This window comes from Gymnoscopelus microlampas, assembly GCF_963454915.1.
Source record: "Gymnoscopelus microlampas genome assembly, chromosome: 9".
Classification (NCBI taxonomy): Eukaryota; Metazoa; Chordata; class Actinopteri; order Myctophiformes; family Myctophidae; genus Gymnoscopelus; species Gymnoscopelus microlampas.
In genome coordinates this window covers 19,024,889-19,046,795 of record NC_139946.1, presented here as the reverse complement: position 1 = coordinate 19,046,795, position 21,907 = coordinate 19,024,889, and the positions used below count along the sequence as shown (strand labels likewise).

The 21,907-nt window shown below is 42.2% G+C and overlaps 2 protein-coding genes and 1 pseudogene across 3 annotated transcripts; all 3 read right to left on the bottom strand.

The window, feature by feature from the left end:
• Window positions 1-2,839: 2,839 nt before the first annotated feature.
• On the bottom strand, window positions 2,840-4,071 carry LOC311051430 (N-acetyllactosaminide beta-1,3-N-acetylglucosaminyltransferase 3-like; the record flags this gene model as incomplete). Its single annotated transcript, XM_084065995.1, has 1 exon — window positions 2,840-4,071. The coding sequence occupies one exon, from the start codon at window positions 4,069-4,071 to the stop codon at window positions 2,914-2,916; it is 1,158 nt and encodes a 385-aa protein (XP_083922121.1). The 3' UTR covers window positions 2,840-2,913.
• A 3,011-nt stretch (window positions 4,072-7,082) lies between these two features.
• LOC311051429 (N-acetyllactosaminide beta-1,3-N-acetylglucosaminyltransferase 3-like) lies at window positions 7,083-11,938 on the bottom strand (annotated as a pseudogene). The gene is made up of 2 exons: window positions 10,824-11,938; window positions 7,083-7,175 (listed from the first exon to the last, which is right to left on the bottom strand). The product of its transcript is annotated as an N-acetyllactosaminide beta-1,3-N-acetylglucosaminyltransferase 3-like (transcript).
• A 7,017-nt stretch (window positions 11,939-18,955) lies between these two features.
• LOC311051428 (N-acetyllactosaminide beta-1,3-N-acetylglucosaminyltransferase 3-like) lies at window positions 18,956-20,119 on the bottom strand (the record flags this gene model as incomplete). The annotated part of the gene is made up of 1 exon (XM_084065994.1): window positions 18,956-20,119. One exon carries the CDS (start codon window positions 20,117-20,119, stop codon window positions 18,956-18,958), a length of 1,164 nt encoding a protein of 387 aa, XP_083922120.1.
• Window positions 20,120-21,907: the final 1,788 nt, after the last annotated feature.

Here is a 21,907-nt window from a genome sequence, read left to right as displayed (position 1 = left end):
TTATGCATAATTATAAACATGTATAACTAGTGTTATAAGAAGACAGACAGACAGACAGACAGACAGACAGACAGACAGACAGACAGACAGACAGACAGACAGACAGACAGACAGACAGACAGACAGACAGACAGACAGACAGACAGACAGACAGATACTTGGACCTGCCTTCCATTGTCAGTCGGCCTGGATCTTTAGGGAAGTGGGCTCTGTGCAAATGTATTTAGGTTATATGGTCTTGAACATTACGTTTAATTATTCAATTAATCATCATTAAGTATAGGACTATATGCCTATGTCTTAATAAAGTAGGGTATTAAATGTAATTATTTAATTATTTAATATTAGGCACATGTGGTCCACTGCTTCTGCTGCCTTTCTAAACTGTAACTGTAAACTTTCCCCCTGTTATTACATTCTAAAACACATGCTGCTACTACTACAGAATATAAAGATAATAATACATGTGATTATGTGTATGAGGTTAAGTTTCAGGGAAGGGGGATTTGTCTAATGTCTATTAGCCTGTCTGACGCATTGTACCCTATTGCTCCTGATTGTCATGTACATGTATTTGAATAATAATGGGGTGAAACTAGTGGTGATGTTTGGTCATCATCATTTAGTCTGTTAAAAGGAAGATATGTGGTGTTGGCAGTGCTGGACTTTTATTTGTCATGCACAATGTCTCAATTCATTGATCTAATCACATAAAGTCATATTGACGTTATACATTCTTAATGGTGAGCTGAGCAACAGACTGTGAATTAACTTTAAACGTTAAAATGAAATATACAGAATGATATAACTGGTAGAATAAAGAAAGAAAGAAAGAAAATAAATGTGTAGGCCTAGGCTATGCCATGTAAAACATGCTTTGATTATCTTGCATTTGACAATAACTCCTGTTCATTCGTTTCTGAAGAATGACCATGTATGCCATTAAATCATCAGGGCATTAACCTGATATAGCCTATGGCCTACAGGCTACACATTTATTTTGAAAGATGACGTTCTTGGACACAAATTATTTATAGAGGAAGTGTCAACTTTATTTGTCAGACAAAATTACATCACATGCAAAAACTCAGGTCCAACTTTGAACAGGTACAACTCATGCCCTGTTTGACCTACAGCCATGAAACTTCGAAACGCCTAACAACTTTCATACTCTGACTTTTGACCTCTGACCTTTAGATCTCCCACCATTTTGAATTATATGAAAAGCAGTTAAAATCAAACTCCTCCTGGGATTTTTGAGCAATCTGCACAAAACTGTCTACACATGTACTTTGGACCTATGCCGACAAAAACATGGCGTGGATTTTTTCTAAGTGAAAACGTTACGCTTTTATGAGCCAATGAATGTTGCAGTTTTATGACAATTATTCATCTGCCCCTAACACATACATGCAGACTCACATTTGTTTGAAACTTTGCAGTAATGTAGAGGGTCATTTCAAGTATCACTGAAACCAATCTCCAATTGGTCAAAGGGCATTTTCAATTTTTTGAAAATGCAAACTTTAAACAGACAAAAGTCATGCCTAGTTTGGCCGACAGACGTGAAACTTGCTTACACATGTGCCTTGACTCATGAGGAACACATCTATCACTTTGACCAGTAAGCTCCGCCCTTAGATTTTACGCCATATTGAGCAGTTTGAAAAACATTTAAACCCAGGATTTCTGAGCAATTTGCGTGAAACTGTGTCAAATGTTTGAGCTCCTTTTTCACCAGTTCAGGTCTGTTGGTCCAATGGCTTGATCGCTTAATCATCTGCCTTGAAACCACAGGGTCGCCAGTTCAAGTCCCACCTCATGCAGACTTCATCTCAATTGCATTGCACACAACATGACTGTATCAATGAATAAACATGCAAACGTGCTGCCTCTCTCTCTCTCTCACTGCCTCTCTCTCTCACTGCCTCTCTCTCTCTCTCTCTTTCACTGCCTCTCTCTCTCTCTCTCTCTCTCGCACTGCCTCTCTCTCTCTCTCCCTCTCTGCCTCTCTCTCTGCCTCTCTCTCACTCACTCTCTTTCTGTGTGCCCAGATGTCCCTAGTGCCCACCTATCCTGTTACCATTCACCCATCTAGAGATTGTCAAGCACCTAACAAAGTAGGCTATGTATTTCTATTTCTATCTGTGTGCTTTGTTTTGCAACATGTCTGAGCTGAGCTGTGTTTGTGTTGTCTTTGTCGTAAAATGAAAAAGATCTATAAAGATATTATTGAAAAAAGTAATATTCAGAATCTACATGAATAGTTTTACCTAATTTAGAGTGCATCCTTTGTATGTGCCTTTCATTTATTTTCTAAATAAATGCTTTTCATGGATCTTTACATGTCTACAAGATCTATAACAAAATCACAAAAGGTTATAATTACTGTTGATATTCCAGTTATATATTCATTATAATAATAGCAATTTATAAAGCACATATCAAACAAAGTGCTTTACATAAAAGTGAAGAAATAAAATAATAGGAAAATAATATATTTATATATATAAAAAATGAAAACATGTATAAATTGACCGTGCAGTAAATAAAACAGGGGAATCAAATAAACATTTCAAAAGGCCTTTAGATAAAAATGCATTTTAAGTAGTGATTTAGCCAGCCCTGCAGTGGTAACCGTCTTCCATGCCGACATCTCGCCACTCCGACTAGTGGCTTCCGCGTGCGGTTAGGGTTAGGGTGAGGGTGGTTAGGGTGAGGGTTAGGTATAGGGTTCGTTAACGTCGGAAAGGCGACATGTCGGAAAGCCGCCATGTAACCCCTGCAGCCAATCAGAGGCTTACCTGAGTTTTTCTCTGGTAAAACCCGGACATGTTGACTTGATTCAGACCCTCTGTCACTGGAATTGATGATATAAAACAGTAGGTCTGACCATGTGAGACTAAGGAACACTTAAAAAGAGAAATACAACCCACATTTTATGTTAGGGTCACGTGCTTCGTGCCACATGACATATATCTGAGGTGGCATGAACCTGTGTACCAGTAGAGTCTCCCTGTAAAAGCAGGGGTGATATGGATCTGGACTTTGTGAGGGGACACGTAGTCCTGCAGTCTTAACACCCATATGGGAAGCAGGTTTGAGCCCTGCTTTAGCCAAACACATTCCCATGTACACATCGTCGATGGGGAGAAAGGTAATGGTCTTGGACATGTCGTATATGACAGAGGCCGTGTATCCTGACAGGAGGAACCCCCCACCACCACAGTACGGAGGGTACGATTCTGACTCCTGCACCTGAACAGGGATGTAGTATTTGCTCGCTGGCGTCCGGATGGGACCCACGCCCCTGATTAAGTGCCCAACGAAGAGGTGCTTGCTGTTGTCTTCCTTGCCATCCATGGTGCCCAGGAGGTACTCCACCATGTTGTTTGTGTTGGCGAAGATGTCGTCATCCCCGTTGAGGAGGAATTGGACATGTGGACAGTTCCTGTCCATCCACTCCAGGAAGAGGACCTGCTTCAGAGTGAGGTTGAAGAAGGAGTCGTTGAAGTCCCACTGCACGATGTCTCTGTGCTCGTGTTGTTCCAGTTCTAGCATATGATTCAGCCTCTTATGCTCGTACCCACTGCCCGTTGTACCCACAAGGAACACCTTACGGATCTGCTTGCCCCTCTCCAACCTCTCCTCTCCCCAGGTCTTACGCAGGACCTCTCGTCGCTCGTAGTTCCCCGGAGAGCTCTTAATGACAAGCAGGAGGAAGACGTCTTTGGATCGTTCCGGCCCCCCACATTTGTCAGGGACATCCAGCAGCAGTGGGAAGAGACGGCAGTGTTGGTAATACAGGAAGTCTTGGATGTGAGCGGGAAGAGAGGAGAAGTTTGCCATATTGTCTGCCATGGATGTGTTCCTCTGGCAGGTTGGCCATGAAGGTTGAGAAGAGGTGCTTTGGTTGGCTGCCTTAATCCTCAGTCGTGCTTTCACATCTCCCATAACCACATCGTTGGTAGGATGGCATTGCTTAAAAAGGACGACCAAGCACAACGCCCCAGCGGCTCCAACCAGCATGAAGCCCATCCGCTCAAACGTGCGAGACAGTTTCCATCTCATCCTTGACACTCTACAATCAGATGAATCCATTTAGTTGATCAAATTCTATACAAAAAAATCATTTAAAAAAAAAAATCTAAAAGGAATCAATATAATTATGGCTAGGAAACAATTGATAGTTGCGATCCTAGTTACACATACTGTGTAGCTGTAGACAGTGTAGGCTACCTATATCAAGCAAGTTTCAAAATGCACGTTGATTTGCACGTGCATAACATATTGAAATGAATGAAGGTCAAGACGATGGGAATTAGTCAGCAGTAATGTAAAGAATACAGTATGACTTCAGTGAGCTTAACATGCAAAAATGTAAGATCCTTTTAGTATACTTTTAAGGCTGAAATGAATATTGTAGGCCTACTTGATTCATGGAACAAATATCATCCAAAAATACTAGAATAACTTGTTTAGAAGTTTAAAAGAACCTGCATTTTGGAAATTGTAGAAGTTTATATAATATATATCTTTAAGACAGCAAAATAATTAAACATACATTACTAAGGCTGACCTGATGTGCAGAGACGGTTTGGGTTCACCCACCACAGTATTTCCTGCTTGGCATGGACTGTTTCACTGAAAGTGCAAAAGTGAAAGTGTCACGATACACGTGTCATAAACAGGATGTGTCATTTGTCTACTTTGGACCAACATAAAACATGCATCATAACATCATAAAATCCTATAACATCAACTGGCATCATATAGGTCCAGAGCGCAGGTGGATAAAACTATTCAGACAGAATATAATCAGATTCTTTAGACCTCAGGCATAAAGGAATCAGTGAATGCGACAGTACAGTATATTCAGTAATTGCTTCATGCATGAAGGTCTATGTAAGCTTGCTATACAACATTTAAAATAAAATCTGATATTTGAACAGCTTTGAGTGTGCAGAGGCTTCTTTTATTGTTCATTGTCTCCTCGGCCGAGGAAGAAATGCCACTTCATTTTTTTTAAATCAGCCTCATGGTGGCACCATGACAGGCCAAATCATGGCCTGTCATGATTTGGCAAATCATGAATGCAGCGTCCGATTGCGGTGAAACTTTGCACACTGATAGATTGCGGTGAAACTTTGCACACACACTTGCAGTTGAGGAACAAATGCCACACTTTTAACATTGCCCTATTATAGCGCCACCAGTAGGCCGATTTTTGCAAAACAATGAATTTTTATATTACTCCTACAAATTGTGTCCAAACATAGTGTAAAAGGTTTTGGGCAGATTGCACAAAAGTCCCAGGAGGAGTTTGATTTTAACTGCTTTTCATATAATTCAAAATGGTGGGAGATCTAAAGGTCAGAGGTAAAAAGTCAGACCACGGAAGTTGTTAGGCATGAGGAGACTCATGTGCGTATCAAAGTTTCATGGCTGTAGGTCAAACAGGGCATGAGTTGTACCTGTTCAAAGTTGGCATTTTTCAATTGATTGCTATAGCGCCACCCTTTGGCCAATGGTTGTGAGTTTCGTGCCTTGGCCGTTTGGCATAGCCCTCTACCATATTGCCGATTTTTGTAAAAAGTTACCGCACGGTTAGGCCGTGACAGAAAAAACGTTGGAATAATAATAATAGTGAAAGTGTAGAGATGCAAAGAGGGTCCACGGCCCTTATTTGGCCTTGGCCCCTCAATAATGACCAGAGATGGCCACCAGAGTGCAACAAAGTCCCAAAAGTGTTATGTCTGTTCCCCCTCTGTGTCCTCGGCTTTTTGTATATCTACAGTTTTTAACAATCTGAAGTAAATATGCAATTAACAAGTGTGACCTCTGACCTCTCCTCTCACCTCTTGTCGCTCGTAGTTCTCCGGAGAGCACTCCCTGTTCTACTCTTACCAGATCTAAGACTATACAGATGACACCTGGCTGCTATCTGACCATGTGGAGCAGGCACAGGTGGTCCTGACCAGAGTGGAGACAGAGTGTGCCAGTTTTATCATATATAACAGTTTATCATATATAACAGGGAAGAAGTAATTAACTTTAAATACTGGGCTCATGGGTCAACACAACAGAGTAAGGCCTTAAAATTAGGAAATCACTTGCATGGCTCAGAATGGCATGAACACTATCACGCGTACTTCCAACCTCCCCCAGCATATCATTCAGCCTTGTAAGGAAGAGGTCCTCCGTTACTTATATTTGGCACTATTTTGCACACAACTTATTTTGCACATATATATTGTACCAGTATTTATTGAATTATTTATATTTGCACAGCATTATACACTTTACTCTTTTGCACAGTATATTTGCACACAAAGATGTTTGATCATGAAGGGCAAGTGCAATATAGTCAGTGCAATAACATAAGAGGAATGTGCAATATGTTCAGTGCAATATAATATTTGGCAATATATATGTGATGTTGGATTGTGATTTTAATACTGCTTATGTCTGTCTGTTCCAGGGTGTTCGGGAAAAAGAGTCCACAGGGTGCCCGAGCACCATATACAGTATGGGTTTGGACTGGACCACAGTAGAAGAGAGAGGGGGGTTTTGTGTTGTGTATTGGAGGCTGCTAATAATGTGATATGGTTTGTTTTGCAATAGGGTGCATACGTATAAGTATTTACCAGAGGTATTGATTCAGATGTTTAATGGAATGTGTGGTTTAGATTTGTTGCATGTTTGAAGTAACCTGCAACATGGTTGAACCCATCCTTGATTGACTCGCACTTGATTGGCTCAGCTGAGTACAGAAACAAACACACTCAGTTTAGTTAAGTATTAGGACATGGTGGAGCTACCGACCACCATGCCACCTTTTGCTGCTGATGCCTTTATCCTGTCTGTGAACTTTGGATGAATAAAAAGCACTTTTGGTTGCAATCTACGTCCTGACTCTGTGCTGTTTCCAGCTGCTTATTGGGCCAGTCCTTTACAAGCCTATACGTCTTAATGCTGGACCCTCTATAGCCTATATAGAAGTCCCTGGATTGGTGCTACAGTGTGCAGCTCTAAACATCAACCAGGATGAACACGTTACCAACAAGCATCAGCATGGAGGGCTACTGAGGGTGAGTGAGAAGATAGCAGCCAGGAGAATGAGGCTGGCCAGTTACTGCCACCGACTCTGGGAGCTCCCAGCCATTAAACCTGTGCTATGAGACCTTACACATGGGCATTGATCACACTGCCGTTCTAAGGAAAGAAGCAGGGGAGGGAAGTATTGGCGAGCTAGCCAGGTGTATGGAGGATGGAGATGACTAGAGACGCCACTGGAGGGCTCATCCGAGGATGACCTAGGGAGAGGGATCCAAAGTTTGACCCTGGCCATCACTTATACAACTGATGAAGCCAAGAAGACATCTCAGGGTAGGAACCTGTTTTTTTTTCTTTGCTGCTGCTGTTGCTGATTGTGTTGATTATTGCGACCGTAGGTCGCACTTACTACAGAAAGCTGCTCCAGGTGTCCGTCCGTCACTCCGTCACTCCGTCACACACGTCACACTTTTGCCCTGCTCATATCTCCGCACCCATTGCCCCGATCCATGCCACATTTTGCACACACACTCCTTACCTGCCAAACTACACCCTCCAAGGACCCCCGGAGCTCCAGGGACCCCCAGCTGCCTCGGGGACCCCCAAGTGTAAAAAATGAGCACATCTGGACAAATTACCAAATGACCACCCCAACGGGGCTGCTCACGGGGCATTCCCGGGGACCACCCACTCCTGGTGCTCCAGAACGGATGCAAAAGTGGTGGCGCCCCCAGTGGAGGACCCCCTGCCACTGCAGCTCACATAAAATGCCGTAACTCGGGGGCTTGCCCCCCACAAACAATCCCTCCTTTCCCCTATAAACATACTCTCTCTCCCACACCACACACACACACCAACAGCTCTTGCCTGCACACCTTTGCTTTTGGTCTGCCATACGACTGCTGAAACCTTCCCGCAGCTTTTCTTTCTTTCAGGACTTCAGACAAACATTCCTGGTAAGACACTGCCGCCTCCTTCTATACCTCATTTCTACCACACTCTTGCACGTGTTTGCCATACACCACCATGCCTGTTTAGCTGACCCTCTTACATATGTTTTGCTGGACCTTCTTTCACGGGTCAACTGCTTCATTACACCCACTCTTTCTGTACGCCCCCCCCCCATGCACTAACATTTTTTAGCCTGGGCCCAGCCTACACACTCATGCATCTAGCTACGTCACTGCAGTATCCCTCCTTGTTTGAACATGGCTGTGATTGCCCACACAACTAGGAACCAATCGCCGTTACAGCCCTCTTCTGTATACATGTGACCTACGGTCGCTTATCTCCCGATTAGGGAGTCTTACTGGTGTATGTTGTGCAGAGGTGGGGACTTGGGCTCGAGACTCGACTTGGACTCGAGTCCTGATTTTGTGACTTTAGACTTGCTTGATCAAATCAAAAATAGACTTGGCCTTGACTTGGACTTGAATGCCAAAGACTTGTGACTTTACTTGACTTGAACACCAAAGACTTGTGAATTGACTTGACTTGAGCCCTCTTGACTTGAGAATTCAAGTCTTTTGAAGTCACTTAAAACTTTACAGCAAGCCCAAATATAAAAATGTTTAGAAAGTGTCCCATCAACTATACATTTTATTAGTCAAAAATCCCGGCTGTCAGTGACACGTGTCATATTGTAGTAGCGCCTGAGGTTAGAACTGGACCCAAAGAGGATGGATTCAGTTTTGTTTCATGTATTGTTTCATATGATTGGCTTGGCGGCAACATCTCTTGTTTATGTAGGCCTTTTTCTCATGAACGTTATTCCCCTTTCTTTCTTTCTTTCTTTCTTTCTATTCAAGTTCTTGCTCTATTGTTGTCAAATTAGGACCTAATGACTGGGTAACTAGGTTGTTTATGTTGTGTTGTTGAAGGTAGTGAGTTGTGACAGGGTACAGTATACATAGTAGGTGATCAGTTGTGACAGGGTACAGTATACGTAACGTATATACTAGGCTGTGTTTGTTGTGTTGTTGAATTGGGTAGTGAGTTGTAACAGGGTACAGTATATGTATACTAGTAATGTCAAGTATACATGTGTGTGGCTCTTGGTCACTTCAATTAGCCTATGTGTGAGTTTACTATTTTCTTTAAAGGATCTACACCATGAATTAAAAAAATCACACCCTGTGTGAAGGAAGCGGTGCCTTTGATGAGCCCCGTATTGATGTTGTCATCAATATTTGTTTATTGGACAGACACACACCCGGACAGACACACGGACACACGGACAAAGTCAGATATAGAGCGGTTGGCACCGCTAAAAATATATATTATATTTAATATCATATTGTTTATGTCCCTCAAACGTTTTTCAAAAGGTTTGAGCCTAAATCAAGCCTCAGATATATTCATTCCAACTAACTTCTCTCTGGCTTATAAAGAACTTTCACCTGCAATACCACATTGTCATGATTTGGCACTATTTCTTTTTGTATATTAATTTTTATTGATTTTTTTATAAGACAAGACACAACAAGACAAACAAACACCAGACTATAATGTGTAAGCATGAGTAATTAACCTATCTTAATGAGGAAATATATAGGCAGAGTACAACAGACCACAATATACAGTTGGACACATTAACAATCGAGCTTGTAGAAAAAGAAAAAAAGAAAAGACAGAACAAGAACAGAGCAATCGCACTGAGTCGAGGTGGGACACGACAGGACCCCATATATATTCAAATGTTGCCAGACTGTCCTGTTTGTTGCAACGAAGCCTCTCCAGGTGTATTAAGGATATAAATTCATTAAGCCATCTGGTAAAGCAAGGAGCGGTTTTCCACTCTGTTAAGATAATTCTCTTTGCTACCAGTGTGCCCAGCATAAGAGTCTGCTGGACAGAGTACGGCAGGTCAAGAGCAACTTCTGAGCAACCAAACAGTGCAGTTAGTGCATCAGGTTCGATATAAAAACCATATACTCTGCTGTACCAAGCAAAAATGTTTTGCCAGAATTTCACAAGTCAAAACCATTTGGGCACATCAGGAGAGACTGGAGCACTCAACTGGTCTGCACATATTTATTATTTTGCAGAGGTGACGTTTCAACTTGCGTCTTCCTCAGAGTCAAACAGGAACTGCCGATCTACAATCTCACCTCACATCTCACCACAACACGCTGTGAGCTTGTAAATGGGCTGTTTTCACTACTTTTGCACACAAGGTGATACATAATTCTTTACTGGTAGCCCTACTTCTCTGAACTGGGCTCCCTGGTAAAAGAGATCTAGTTTCTCAATGGGAAAATAAAATAAAACAACCTTGACACAGGAGGTTGTTTCTTGAGGTCCAGAGATGGAAGAAATACTCATATTTCTTTCTTTTTTTCTTTTTTTTTTACTTCAGTAAAATCAATACCACAAAGTGGAATTACTCTGTTACAAGTTAAAGGCCTGCATTTTTAAAAAGTGAGTGAAAGTACATTGGTATTGGCATCAAAATATACTTACAATACAAAAGTAAAATTACTCATGTTTCAAAATGTGTCAAATGTTAAAATAGCAGACCTACAAGCTCACAAAGCATAGAAAATCTCAATAAGTCAAAGTATAAAATCATGTTCTTGTTATTTTATTGTGATATGGGTCTCCCCTGGGTCTAAAATAAAGGATTTAATTGAATATAGACATGCTTTTATGTTAAATTAATTTCATAAAAGCCACACACAGAGTTGGCCCGATACAAAATGTACTTGCGGACCCCTGACCTAAACTGTGAAATCAGAGGACCCACATTTTATGTTGGGGTCTCGTACCTTGTGCCACATGACGTATATCTGAAGCGGCATGAACCTGTGTACCACCAGAATCTCCCTGTAAAAGCAGGGGTGATATGGATCTATATTTTTTGATGGGACCTTCAGCCCTAAAGTCATAACACCCATATGGTGAGCAGGCTTGAGACCTGCTTTGGCCAAACACATTCCCATGTACACATCATCGATGGGGTGAAGAGTCACGTTTTTGGAAAAGTTATATATGACAGAGGCCGTGTATCCTGACAGGAGGAACCCCCCACCACCACAGTATGGAGGGTACGAGTTTGACTCCTGTACCTGAACAGGAACAAAGTATTTACTCGATGGCGGATTACGGATGGGGATCATGCCCCTATTCAGGTTTCCTACGAAGAGGTGCTTGCTATTGTCTTTCTTGCCATCCATGGTGCCCAGGAGGTACTCCACCATGTTGTTTGTGTTGGCGAAGATGTCATCATCCCCGTTGAGGAGGAATTGGACATGTGGACAGTTCCTGCTCATCCACTCCAGGAAGAGGACCTGCTTCAGAGTGAGGTTGAAGAAGGAGTCGTGAAGTCCCACTGCACGATGTCTCTGTGCTCGTGTTGTTCCAGTTCTAACATCTGATTCAGCCTCTTATGCTCGTACCCACTGCCCGTTGTTCCCACGAGGAACACCGTACGGATCTGCTTGCCCCTCTCCAACCTCTCCTCTCCCCAGGTCTTACGCAGGACCTCTCGTCGCTCGTAGTTCCCCGGAGAGCTCTTAATGACAAGCAGGAGGAAGACGTCTTTGGATCGTTCCGGCCCCCCACATTTGTCAGGGACATCCAGCAGCAGTGGGAAGTGACGGCAGTGTCGGTAGTACAGGTGGTCTTGGATGTGAGTGGGAAGAGAGGAGAAGTTTGCCACATTGTCGGCCATGGATGTGTTCCTCTGGCAGGTTGGCCATGTAGCTTGAGAGGAGGTCCTTTGGTTGGCTGCCTTAATCCTCAGACCTGCTGTCACTTCTCCCATAACCACATCATTGGTAGGATGGCATTGCTTAAGAAGGACGACCAAGCACAACGCCCCAGCGGCTCCAACCAGCATGAAGCCCATCCGCTCAACCGTGCGGGACAGTTTCCTTCTCATCCTTGACACTCTACAATGAGACAGAAAAAAATATGAAAAAAATACAACACAGAAAAGGCTGTTGCTCACTCTGGGTTCAAAACAATTAGATTTCTGGTTTAGACAGTAAGCAGCATGACGCCACTATATTCATGACCATACAGAAAGATTGTTAATCTCTGGCTTTGATGTGGATTCTTACAGCTGGTTATAGATGTAGGCTACTACTTTATGTGACAGACGTCAGTGTGCGTGGTCAAAGCCAAGCGCATCATCAAGGATAAGCACCACCCTAGTCACAGACTGTTCAGAACCCTACAACGACCGCGGCCGGGCAAGGGGACCTACCGCAGTATCAAGAGTTCCACCACTAGGTTCTGGAGTAGTTTTAACCCGGCTGCTGTCAGAATGCTGAATGAGGCATGAGCCCCAGCAGCCTGACAACAGGCGGTACCGCCCAGCTGGTCGCAGATTTTCTTTTTCTGTTTCTTCCTGAACACACCTGTGGATTATACCAGGGACACATGACTTGGACTTAGCTTCCCCTCGGACACACCTGTGGACTACACCAGGTACAATGACTTTTCTTTTTTTGCTGCTCTCCCTCATGGAGCTACTTGCGGATTATACCAGGGTCAGTCCACCTTCAGGGACACGCACTGACCTTTTGCACCTTAATCCCATGTATAACGCACTGACTTTTGTCTTTTTTTTTATTGTGCTCTTTTTTTCTCTAAGCACCTTAACGTCCATAAGTATATCATGCACAGTATACATACATTGCTGCTATGCTCAGCCACCTTAGCTTGTTTCTTATCTCAGGTACTCTTGTAAATATGTAGATAACTTGTTTGGCCTTTCGGCTGTTCTCTTGTCTGATCTCCTTCCCACTTACCCCCCTTCTTCTTCTCCCTCCCCCCCTCTTCTTTCTATGGAAATTAACTTTGCGATGGGAATGATGTAAAAAAACTAATTTCACCCACTTTTTTATCTTGTAAACCTGTGATGTGACAATAAAACTGATTCTGATTCTGTGAGAGTGGGGCCAGTGCAAGGGTGCAGCTTCCTGGTCTGAAATTGAATCTATATAGGAAGTGAGTTCAAGTGACAGTTCATATGAATGGCCTGTAGTTTCGCTGTTTTACCCCTGTTGGTGTCAGAAAGAATTTCTCTCAATGCAATTGGGTGGGGTTTTGACAAACTTTAGACTTGATTTTCTTACCTTAATAAACATTGTCATAAATACTATATGCTTCCAGTCGATAGTTTAAAGTCTTCTTTCAATCACCATGATATGCGTTTTGGTAAATTATGGTCACGTTTATTTTAGAATTGACGATAAAGTCGGCTATATGCTCTAGGAGGGGCGGGATGATTTGATTGACAATCTACACAACCAATACTGGTCTGGTTGCATTGCGCAGGATATGATGCGATATGACGCGATATAGAAAGATGCCGGATTTGAAATTCCTGAACAATCGGCTTCATTTACGGTCTGTAGAAACCAATGGCGTTGCTTTGTCCATTCTTTTTTACAGTATATGGGCCAGTCTTAAGTGTCTAAGTTTAGCTTAATTTAAAGAACACATCAAGACATTTTTGGGGAAATTACGACAAAAGATTGGCTTTCCATACAGGAATAAAACAGCTTTCCTTTGATTTTTAAAGATTACCTTATTAATCCTTCTCAGGAAATTGTGTTTTCAGCTTCACGAAGGTGAGGGCTGCTCAGGTTATGGTAAGCACTTAGGGGGAAGAATTGACCTTCTGATTGTCAGACAGCCTCTCTACTCGGCAAGTTATGTTTACCCCTATTTGTAGGCAAAGGATTGTAGAAGCAAATTTCTTATAAATTATGGATTATGGGAACATACTGTAGATGTTGGTTTACGAGGTCCTAGTAATCGCCATCATCTTCAGGTGAGGTGGTATAAGAACGCATGTCCAGTCGTGAAAGTTACATCATACAAAGGTTTATTATAAAAGAGTTCACAGCAACGAAGATACAGCAAGCAGGGTGGTGAGCAGCATAATGATCCGAATCCCTCTAAGTTCTCCTTTACATGACATATTTATATCTTTTCAGGGGCTCCCCCTCCCTCCTGACTCGGGGCATCTCCCTGTCTCCCAAACCTCTGAGGGGTCATGCGTCACCCTCTTTCTCAATACTGTTCTCACCACAGAAAGGCATAAACATGCTTTCATAACAATTAAACCTGACATCAGCTTTACTCTTAGCCTAGTTTGTCACCCTCCTCTTCTCTATTGCATTCATATCACCATGGGTTCTAATTGTCCTCTTTGAGACCTATTTGCTGACACTGCAGCAAACTAACCCTTCCTATCCCTGGGGACTGCTAGAGTAACCGCTAGCGCTAACCGATACCTTGGCTTACGCTATCTTGTGGAATGCTCATCTCACACCCTGCTTCGTTACTGGCTTCCAGATGTTTCTGCTGTGTCACTACTCTTCTCTCCTTCTCTCTCAGCTCCCCTGGGTCATCTCTGCAATACTTGATGTTCTCTGTATCTACTGTCGTTTCATGTCGCTTACTTCTCCTTCAACCGATTGCGACGGGGAGAGGCGTCTGCGCTGTTAACACTAAACTTGCTCCTACAATACTTTACAGACACGCTGCTGCACCCTATGCACTTGGATTCCGTTTACCACTCAGCTCTAAGTTTTATTAGTGTGGTTGCCCTAACAGGGCAACCAGACTATAGTACTCTACACACTTTATTTCTTTATAGATAAACTTTTTTGTGACCGCATCTCCTCCCACAGTTTTTATCCCCCAATGTTGTGCCATATGTCAAAATGACCGTCTAAATCGGGAATCGTGCGCGTGTATAGGGCTAAGAGATTGGTTGAATAGTTTAATTGATATTAATTTATTAGTGCCATTAAATGTCCCCATCCGCTTTAATGGAAAAGTGAAAAAACTGAAATTCAAGTATTTTTTTCTCAGAAACCGTAAGAGCTACAGTTATCAGATTTGGAGGGATAATTCATAATATTGTCCGAAATTATTGAAAAAAATATCACACCATTCGGCCTGATGGTGGCGCTATAACAGCCCCCTTTACGTTTTGGCCCGTAACTCTTGAACCGTAGGTCCGAAAATCAAAATTTCTTTTCACCTGGATTCCTTGGGTCACTACGCATCTCCCCATATAGGCCACGCCCATTTGCGTCAGGATAGATTTTTTGATATTGATTTATTTCTGCATTAAATTTCCCCATCCACTTTAATGGGAATTGCAAAAACTCCCATTCAAGTATTTTTTTCTCGGAAACCGTAAGGGCTACAGTTACAAAACTTGGAGGGGAGGTTAATAGTTTTTTGAAAAATTATTAAGAAAATAATCACACCAGTCGGCCACATGGTGGCGCTATAACAGCCCCCTTTACCTTTTGGCCTATAACTCTTGAACCGTAGGTCGTAAAATCAAAATTTCTTTTTCCCTGGATTCCTTGGGTCACGACGCATCTTCCCATATAGGCCACGCCCATTTGCGTCAGGATAGATTTTCCGCCATTTTGAATTTTCTTCAAAACACACTTTTTGCTCCTTTTCCTTAAATTTTTTTCCAAATCTCACACAAATCGGTACACGTGATCCATGGACCCATGCGATAAACCTATCCAAGCGGAATTTTGATAGTCCGTACCGTCCGTCCGTAAATGGCTTCCAAAGTTAGCGGGAGGGGCCCGTTTGACCAAAAATGCCATAAATCACGAACAAAACGTCCGGTCAATCCCAAATTTGAATCACATGTCGAGGGTGGTATACTAAACCAATCCCCAAAAGCATTTCTACTTTGATCCATAGGGGGCGCCACGAATGCTCGAAACGTAACCGTTTGATGCAAAAACATGATTTTTGGGGGATCAATCCTCTAAAAATGAAACGCAGGCGATCTCAGGAGTGACGTGACGATGTAATTGGCGCAGTCTCCGACGGTATTCCTCCCGGCGTATTACTGGAGTCCCGACCGCGTCGGCGCAACCACACTCTGCAATTTCCCCGGAATTGCGACGCGTCTAGTTACTGGTGATAACTATACAGTACAATGTACACAAACAGGTCAGTTGTGCATCTCTTAGAAACATGATCATTGGTGTCTCTATATCTTTAAAACCCAGGTCATAATATTACCATGAAAAAACACGTCTATGTTGCATCAATCTTTAGCTCACTCCAGTGGCTGGCTGGTTCTTCAGGTACCTCGTGCCAGGTCTGGTCTTTGTACGACTGCTTTTAGTATTTGGGCATCAGACAGACTCATGTAATCCCCTGTAACATGGCCTAAAATTGAATGTCCTTAATTATAGATCTTGGCCAATTTATGAATGTATTTAATAATTCATTCATTAACGGTCTGCAGCTGTTTTATGATTCTGTTTTTCGATTTGTATGGTTATGTGACAACCGATTTAATTTGTTAATCTTATGTTGATCTGATTTTAACTTATTTTATCTGTTGATGTTTTGTTTGTATTTTATAACCTTTGAACTGATTTTATTTGTTGATGTTGTCTGTATTTTCTACAATGTAATCTCAGCATCCTTGTAAATGAGGGTCATCATCATTACTGTATCTGAGGATCTTAAATAAAGGTTGAATGGATGAATTGACTGATGTCTTTATTGACAAAAATATGTAACTATATACAGTACATATCTGTCAAAAGGATAAAACACGAAAAGGGGTACTTTCATTGTTGTCCTTTGAGTGCAAATGTGTGTAAACTGAGTACCATGTGCTGGGGGGGGGGTATAATCAGCAATATATACAAATGATATAGAAAAATGGATACTGTAAAAGAAACCTGTTACAATGTACTAATACATGACATGACATGTAGGCTACCTATATCAAGCAAGTTTCAAAATGCACGTTGATTTGCACGTGCATAACATACTGAAATGAATGAAGTCAGCAGTAATGTAAAGAATACAGTATGACTTCAGTGAGCTAAACATGCCAAAATGTAAGATCCTTTTAGTATACTTTTAAGGCTGAAATGAATATTGTACTTGATTCATGGAACAAATATCATCCAAAAATACTAGAATAACTTGTTTAGAAGTTTAAAAGCACCTGCATTTTTGAAATTGTAGAAGTTTATATAATCTATATCTTTAAGACAGCAAAATAATTAAACATACATTACCAAGGCTGACCTATGTGCAGAGACGGTTTGGTTTCACCCACCACAGTATTTCCTGCTTGGCATGGACTGTTTCAGTGAAATTTCACAATACACGTGTCATAAACAGGATGTGTAATTTGTCTACTTTGGACCAACATAAAACATGCATCATAACATCATAAAATCCTATAAAATCAACTGGCATCATATACTGTAGGTCCAGAGCGCAGGTGGATAAAATCTGATATTTGAACAGCTTTGAGTGTGCAGAGGCTTCTTTTATTGTTCATTTTCTCCGCTAGGCCGAAAGGCTGCCAGAGCAGAACTTCTGGCCCAAATGTTTCACATGTGCCTGTTATAGCGCCACCAGGAGGCAGATTTTTGCAAAACACATTTTTTGACAGTACTCCTACAGATTTTGTCCAAACATCACACAGTATCCCTATAGTCATTAAACGAAACCGGTCTTTCAGATCCATCCTGGTTGGCCAAGATTGTCTTCCAAAATTCGCAGGAGTACTCCGTTTTGAACAAAATGCCTCAAATCATGAACACTGCGTGCAATTTCCGTGACATTTTGCATGCACATTCCCACTAGGCCGAGGAAGAAATGCCACTTAATTTTTTTTAAATCAGCCTCATGGTGGCACCATGACAGGCCAAATCATGGCCTGTCATGATTTGGCAAATCATGAACGCAGCGTCCGATTGCGGTGAAACTTTGCACACACACTCGCAGTTGAGGAACAAATGCCACACTTTTAACATTGCCCTATTATAGCGCCACCAGTAGGCCGATTTTTGCAAAACAATGAATCTTTATATTACTCCTACAAATTGTGTCCAAACATAGTGTAAAAGGTTTTGGGCAGATTGCACAAAAGTCCCAGGAGGAATTTGATTTTAACTGCTTTTCATATAATTCAAAATCGTGGGAGATCTAAAGGTCAGAGGTCAAAAGTCAGACCACGGAAGTTGTTAGGCATGAGGAGACTCATGTGCGTATCGAAGTTTCATGGCTGTAGGTCAAACAGGGCATGAATTGTACCTGTTCAAAGTTGGCATTTTTCAATTGATCGCTATAGCGCCACCCTTTGGCCAATGGTTGTGAGTTTCGTGCCTTGGCCGTTTGGCATAGCCCTCTACCATATTGCCGTTTTTTTTGTAAAAAGTTACCGCACGGTTAGGCCGTGACAGACAAAACGTTGGAAGAATAATAATAGTGAAAGTGCAGAGATGCAAAGAGGGTCCACGGCCCTTATTTGGCCTTGGCCCCTCAATAATGACCAGAGATGGCCACCAGAGTGCAACAAAGTTCCAAAAGTGTTATGTCTGTTCCCCCTCTGTGCCCTTTGCTTTTTGTATATCTACAGTTTTTAACAATCTGAAGTCAAGACACAGGAGGTTGTTTCTTGAGGTCCAGAGATGGAAGAAATACTCATATTTCTTTTCTTTCTTTCTTTTTTTTACTTCAGTAAAATCAATACCACAGAGTGGAAATACTCTGTTACACGTTAAAGGCCTGCATTTAAAAAAAAAATGCTTGAGTGAAAGTACATTGGTATTGGCATCAAAATATACTTACAATACAAAAGTAAAATTACTCATGTTTCAAAATGTGTCAAATGTTAAAATAGCAGACCTACAAGCTCACAAAGCATAGAAAATCACAATATGACATGTTGTGCTTGTAGATCTGCTATTTTTGAGAAGTCAAAGTATAAAATAATTTCTTGTTAGTTTATTGTGATATGGGTCTCCCCTGGGTCTAAAATAAAGGATTTAATTGAATATAGACATGCTTTTATGTTAAATTAATTTCATAAAAGCCACACACAAAGTTGGCGCGATACAAAATGTACTTGCGGACCCCTGACCTAAACTGTGAAATCAGAGGACCCACATTTTATGTTGGGGTCTCGTACCTTGTGCCACATGACGTATATCTGAAGCGGCATGAACCTGTGTACCACCAGAATCTCCCTGTAAAAGCAGGGGTGATATGGATCTATATTTTTTGATGGGACCTTCAGCCCTAAAGTCATAACACCCATATGGTGAGCAGGCTTGAGACCTGCTTTGGCCAAACACATTCCCATGTACACATCATCGATGGGGTGAAGAGTCATGTTTTTGGAAAAGTTATATATGACAGAGGCCGTGTATCCTGACAGGAGGAACCCCCCACCACCACAGTATGGAGGGTACGAGTTTGACTCCTGTACCTGAACAGGAACAAAGTATTTACTCGATGGCGGATTACGGATGGGGATCATGCCCCTATTCAGGTTTCCTACGAAGAGGTGCTTGCTGTTGTCTTCCTTGCCATCCATGGTGCCCAGGAGGTACTCCACCATGTTGTCTGTGTTGGCGAAGATGTCATCATCCCCGTTGAGGAGGAATTGGACATGTGGACAGTTCCTGCTCATCCACTCCAGGAAGAGGACCTGCTTCAGAGTGAGGTTGAAGAAGGAGTCGTTGAAGTCCCACTGCACGATGTCTCTGTGCTCGTGTTGTTCCAGTTCTAACATCTGATTCAGCCTCTTATGCTCGTACCCACTGCCCGTTGTTCCCACGAGGAACACAGTACGGATCTGCTTGCCCCTCTCCAACCTCTCCTCTCCCCAGGTCTTACGCAGGACCTCTCGTCGCTCGTAGTTCCCCGGAGAGCTCTTAATGACAAGCAGGAGGAAGACGTCATTGGATCGTTCCGGCCCCCCACATTTGTCAGGGACATCCAGCAGCAGTGGGAAGTGACGGCAGTGTCGGTAGTACAGGTGGTCTTGGATGTGAGCGGGAAGAGAGGAGAAGTTTGCCACATTGTCGGCCATGGACGTGTTCCTCTGGCAGGTTGGCCATGAAGGTTGAGAGGAGGTCCTTTGGTTGGCTGCCTTAATCCTCAGACCTGCTGTCACTTCTCCCATTACCACATCATTGGTAGGATGGCATTGCTTAAGAAGGACGACCAAGCACAACGCCCCAGCGGCTCCAACCAGCATGAAGCCCATCCGCTCCACCGTGCGAGACAGTTTCCTTCTCATCCTTGACACTCTACAATGAGACAGAAAAAACGATGAAAAAAATACAACACAGAAAAGGCTGTTGCTCACTCTGGGTTCAAAACAATTAGATTTCTGGTTTAGACAGTAAGAAGCGTGACGCCACTATATTCATGACCATTCTCTACTTACAGAAAGATTGTTAATCTCTGGCTTTGATGTGGATTCTTACAGTTGGTTATAGAGTGTCTGGGTATCTTAAGTGTCTGGGGCCAGTCCAAGGGTTTAGTGTCCTGGTCTGAAATTGAATCTATATAGGAAGTGAGATCAAGTGACAGTTCATATGAATGGCCTGTAGTTTCGCTGTTTTACCCCTGCTGGTGTCAGAAAGAATTTCTTTCAATGCAAGTGGGTGGGGTTTTGACAAACTTTAGACTTGATTTTCTTACCTTAATAAACATTGTCATAAATACTATATGCTTCTAGTCGCTAGTTTAAAGTCTTCTTTCAATCACCATGATATGCGTTTTGGTAAATTATGGTCACATTTATTTTAGAATTGACGATAAAGTCGGGTATATGCTCTAGGAGGGGCGGGATGATTTGATTGACAAGCTACACAACAATTAGCATTCATTCCCCGCCCCCGCTCTTGATTGACAAGCTACCCAACCAATACTGGTCTGGTTGCATTGCGCAGGATATGATGCGATATGACGCGATGTAGAAAGATGCCGGATTTGAAATTCCTGAACAATCGGCTTCATTTACGGTCTGTAGAAACCAATGGCGTTGCTTTATCCATTCTTTTTTTACAGTCTATGGGCCAGTCTTAAGTGTCTTAGTTTAGCTTAATTTAAAGAACACATCAAGACATTTTTTGGGGAAATTACGACAAAAGATTGGCTTTTCATACAGGAATAAAACAGCTTTTCTTTGATTTTTAAAGATTACCTTATTAATCCTTCTCAGGAAATTGTGTTTTCAGCTTCACGAATTGTGTTTTCAGCCTCTCTACTCGGCAAGTTATGTTTACCCCTATTTGTAGGCAGAGGATTGTTGAAGCAAATTTCTTATAAATTATGGATTATGGGAACATACTGTAGATGTTTGTTTACGAGGTCCTAGTAATCGCCATCATCTTCAGGTGAGGTGGTATAAGAACGCATGTCCAGTCGTGAAAGATACATCATACAAAGGTTTATTATAGAAGAGTTCACAGCAACGAAGATACAGCAAGCAGCGTGGTGAGCAGCATAATGATCCGAATCCCTCTAAGTTCTCCTTTACATGACTATTTATATCGTTTCAGGGGCTCCCAGAATCTATATCCCCCTCCCTCCTGACTCGGGCCATCTCCCTGTCTCCCAAACCTCTGAGGGGTCATGCGTCACCCTCTTTCTCAATACTGTTCTCACCACAGAAAGGCATAAACATGTTTTCATAACTATAATGGCGACTTCACTTATCCAATGTTATAGCCAAATTTAGGATCTTGATGCAGAACTGTAGTATTGACTCGTACTCATATCATTAAAGAATTCTCCACTTATTCGTTATATTGACAACTTACAACATCCAAGGAATGGCGGAGATCGTCGTGTATTTTAGGGGGTTTATTGAAAAGTCCAATCTTTATTTCCATCCAAACAGAATATTCCTCCTGAGCTTCTCTCAAAAAGGATCCTCTTGAAAATAGTAAATGGCTTTCCAACAGCAACAAAAAATAATAAAACACGATTCCACTGGTTTACATTCGGTTACGTTTTAGCTGGGGAGAGTGAGGTAATGTGAGACACTTTTTACATTTTCTCCCCTCTAGGTGAGCTA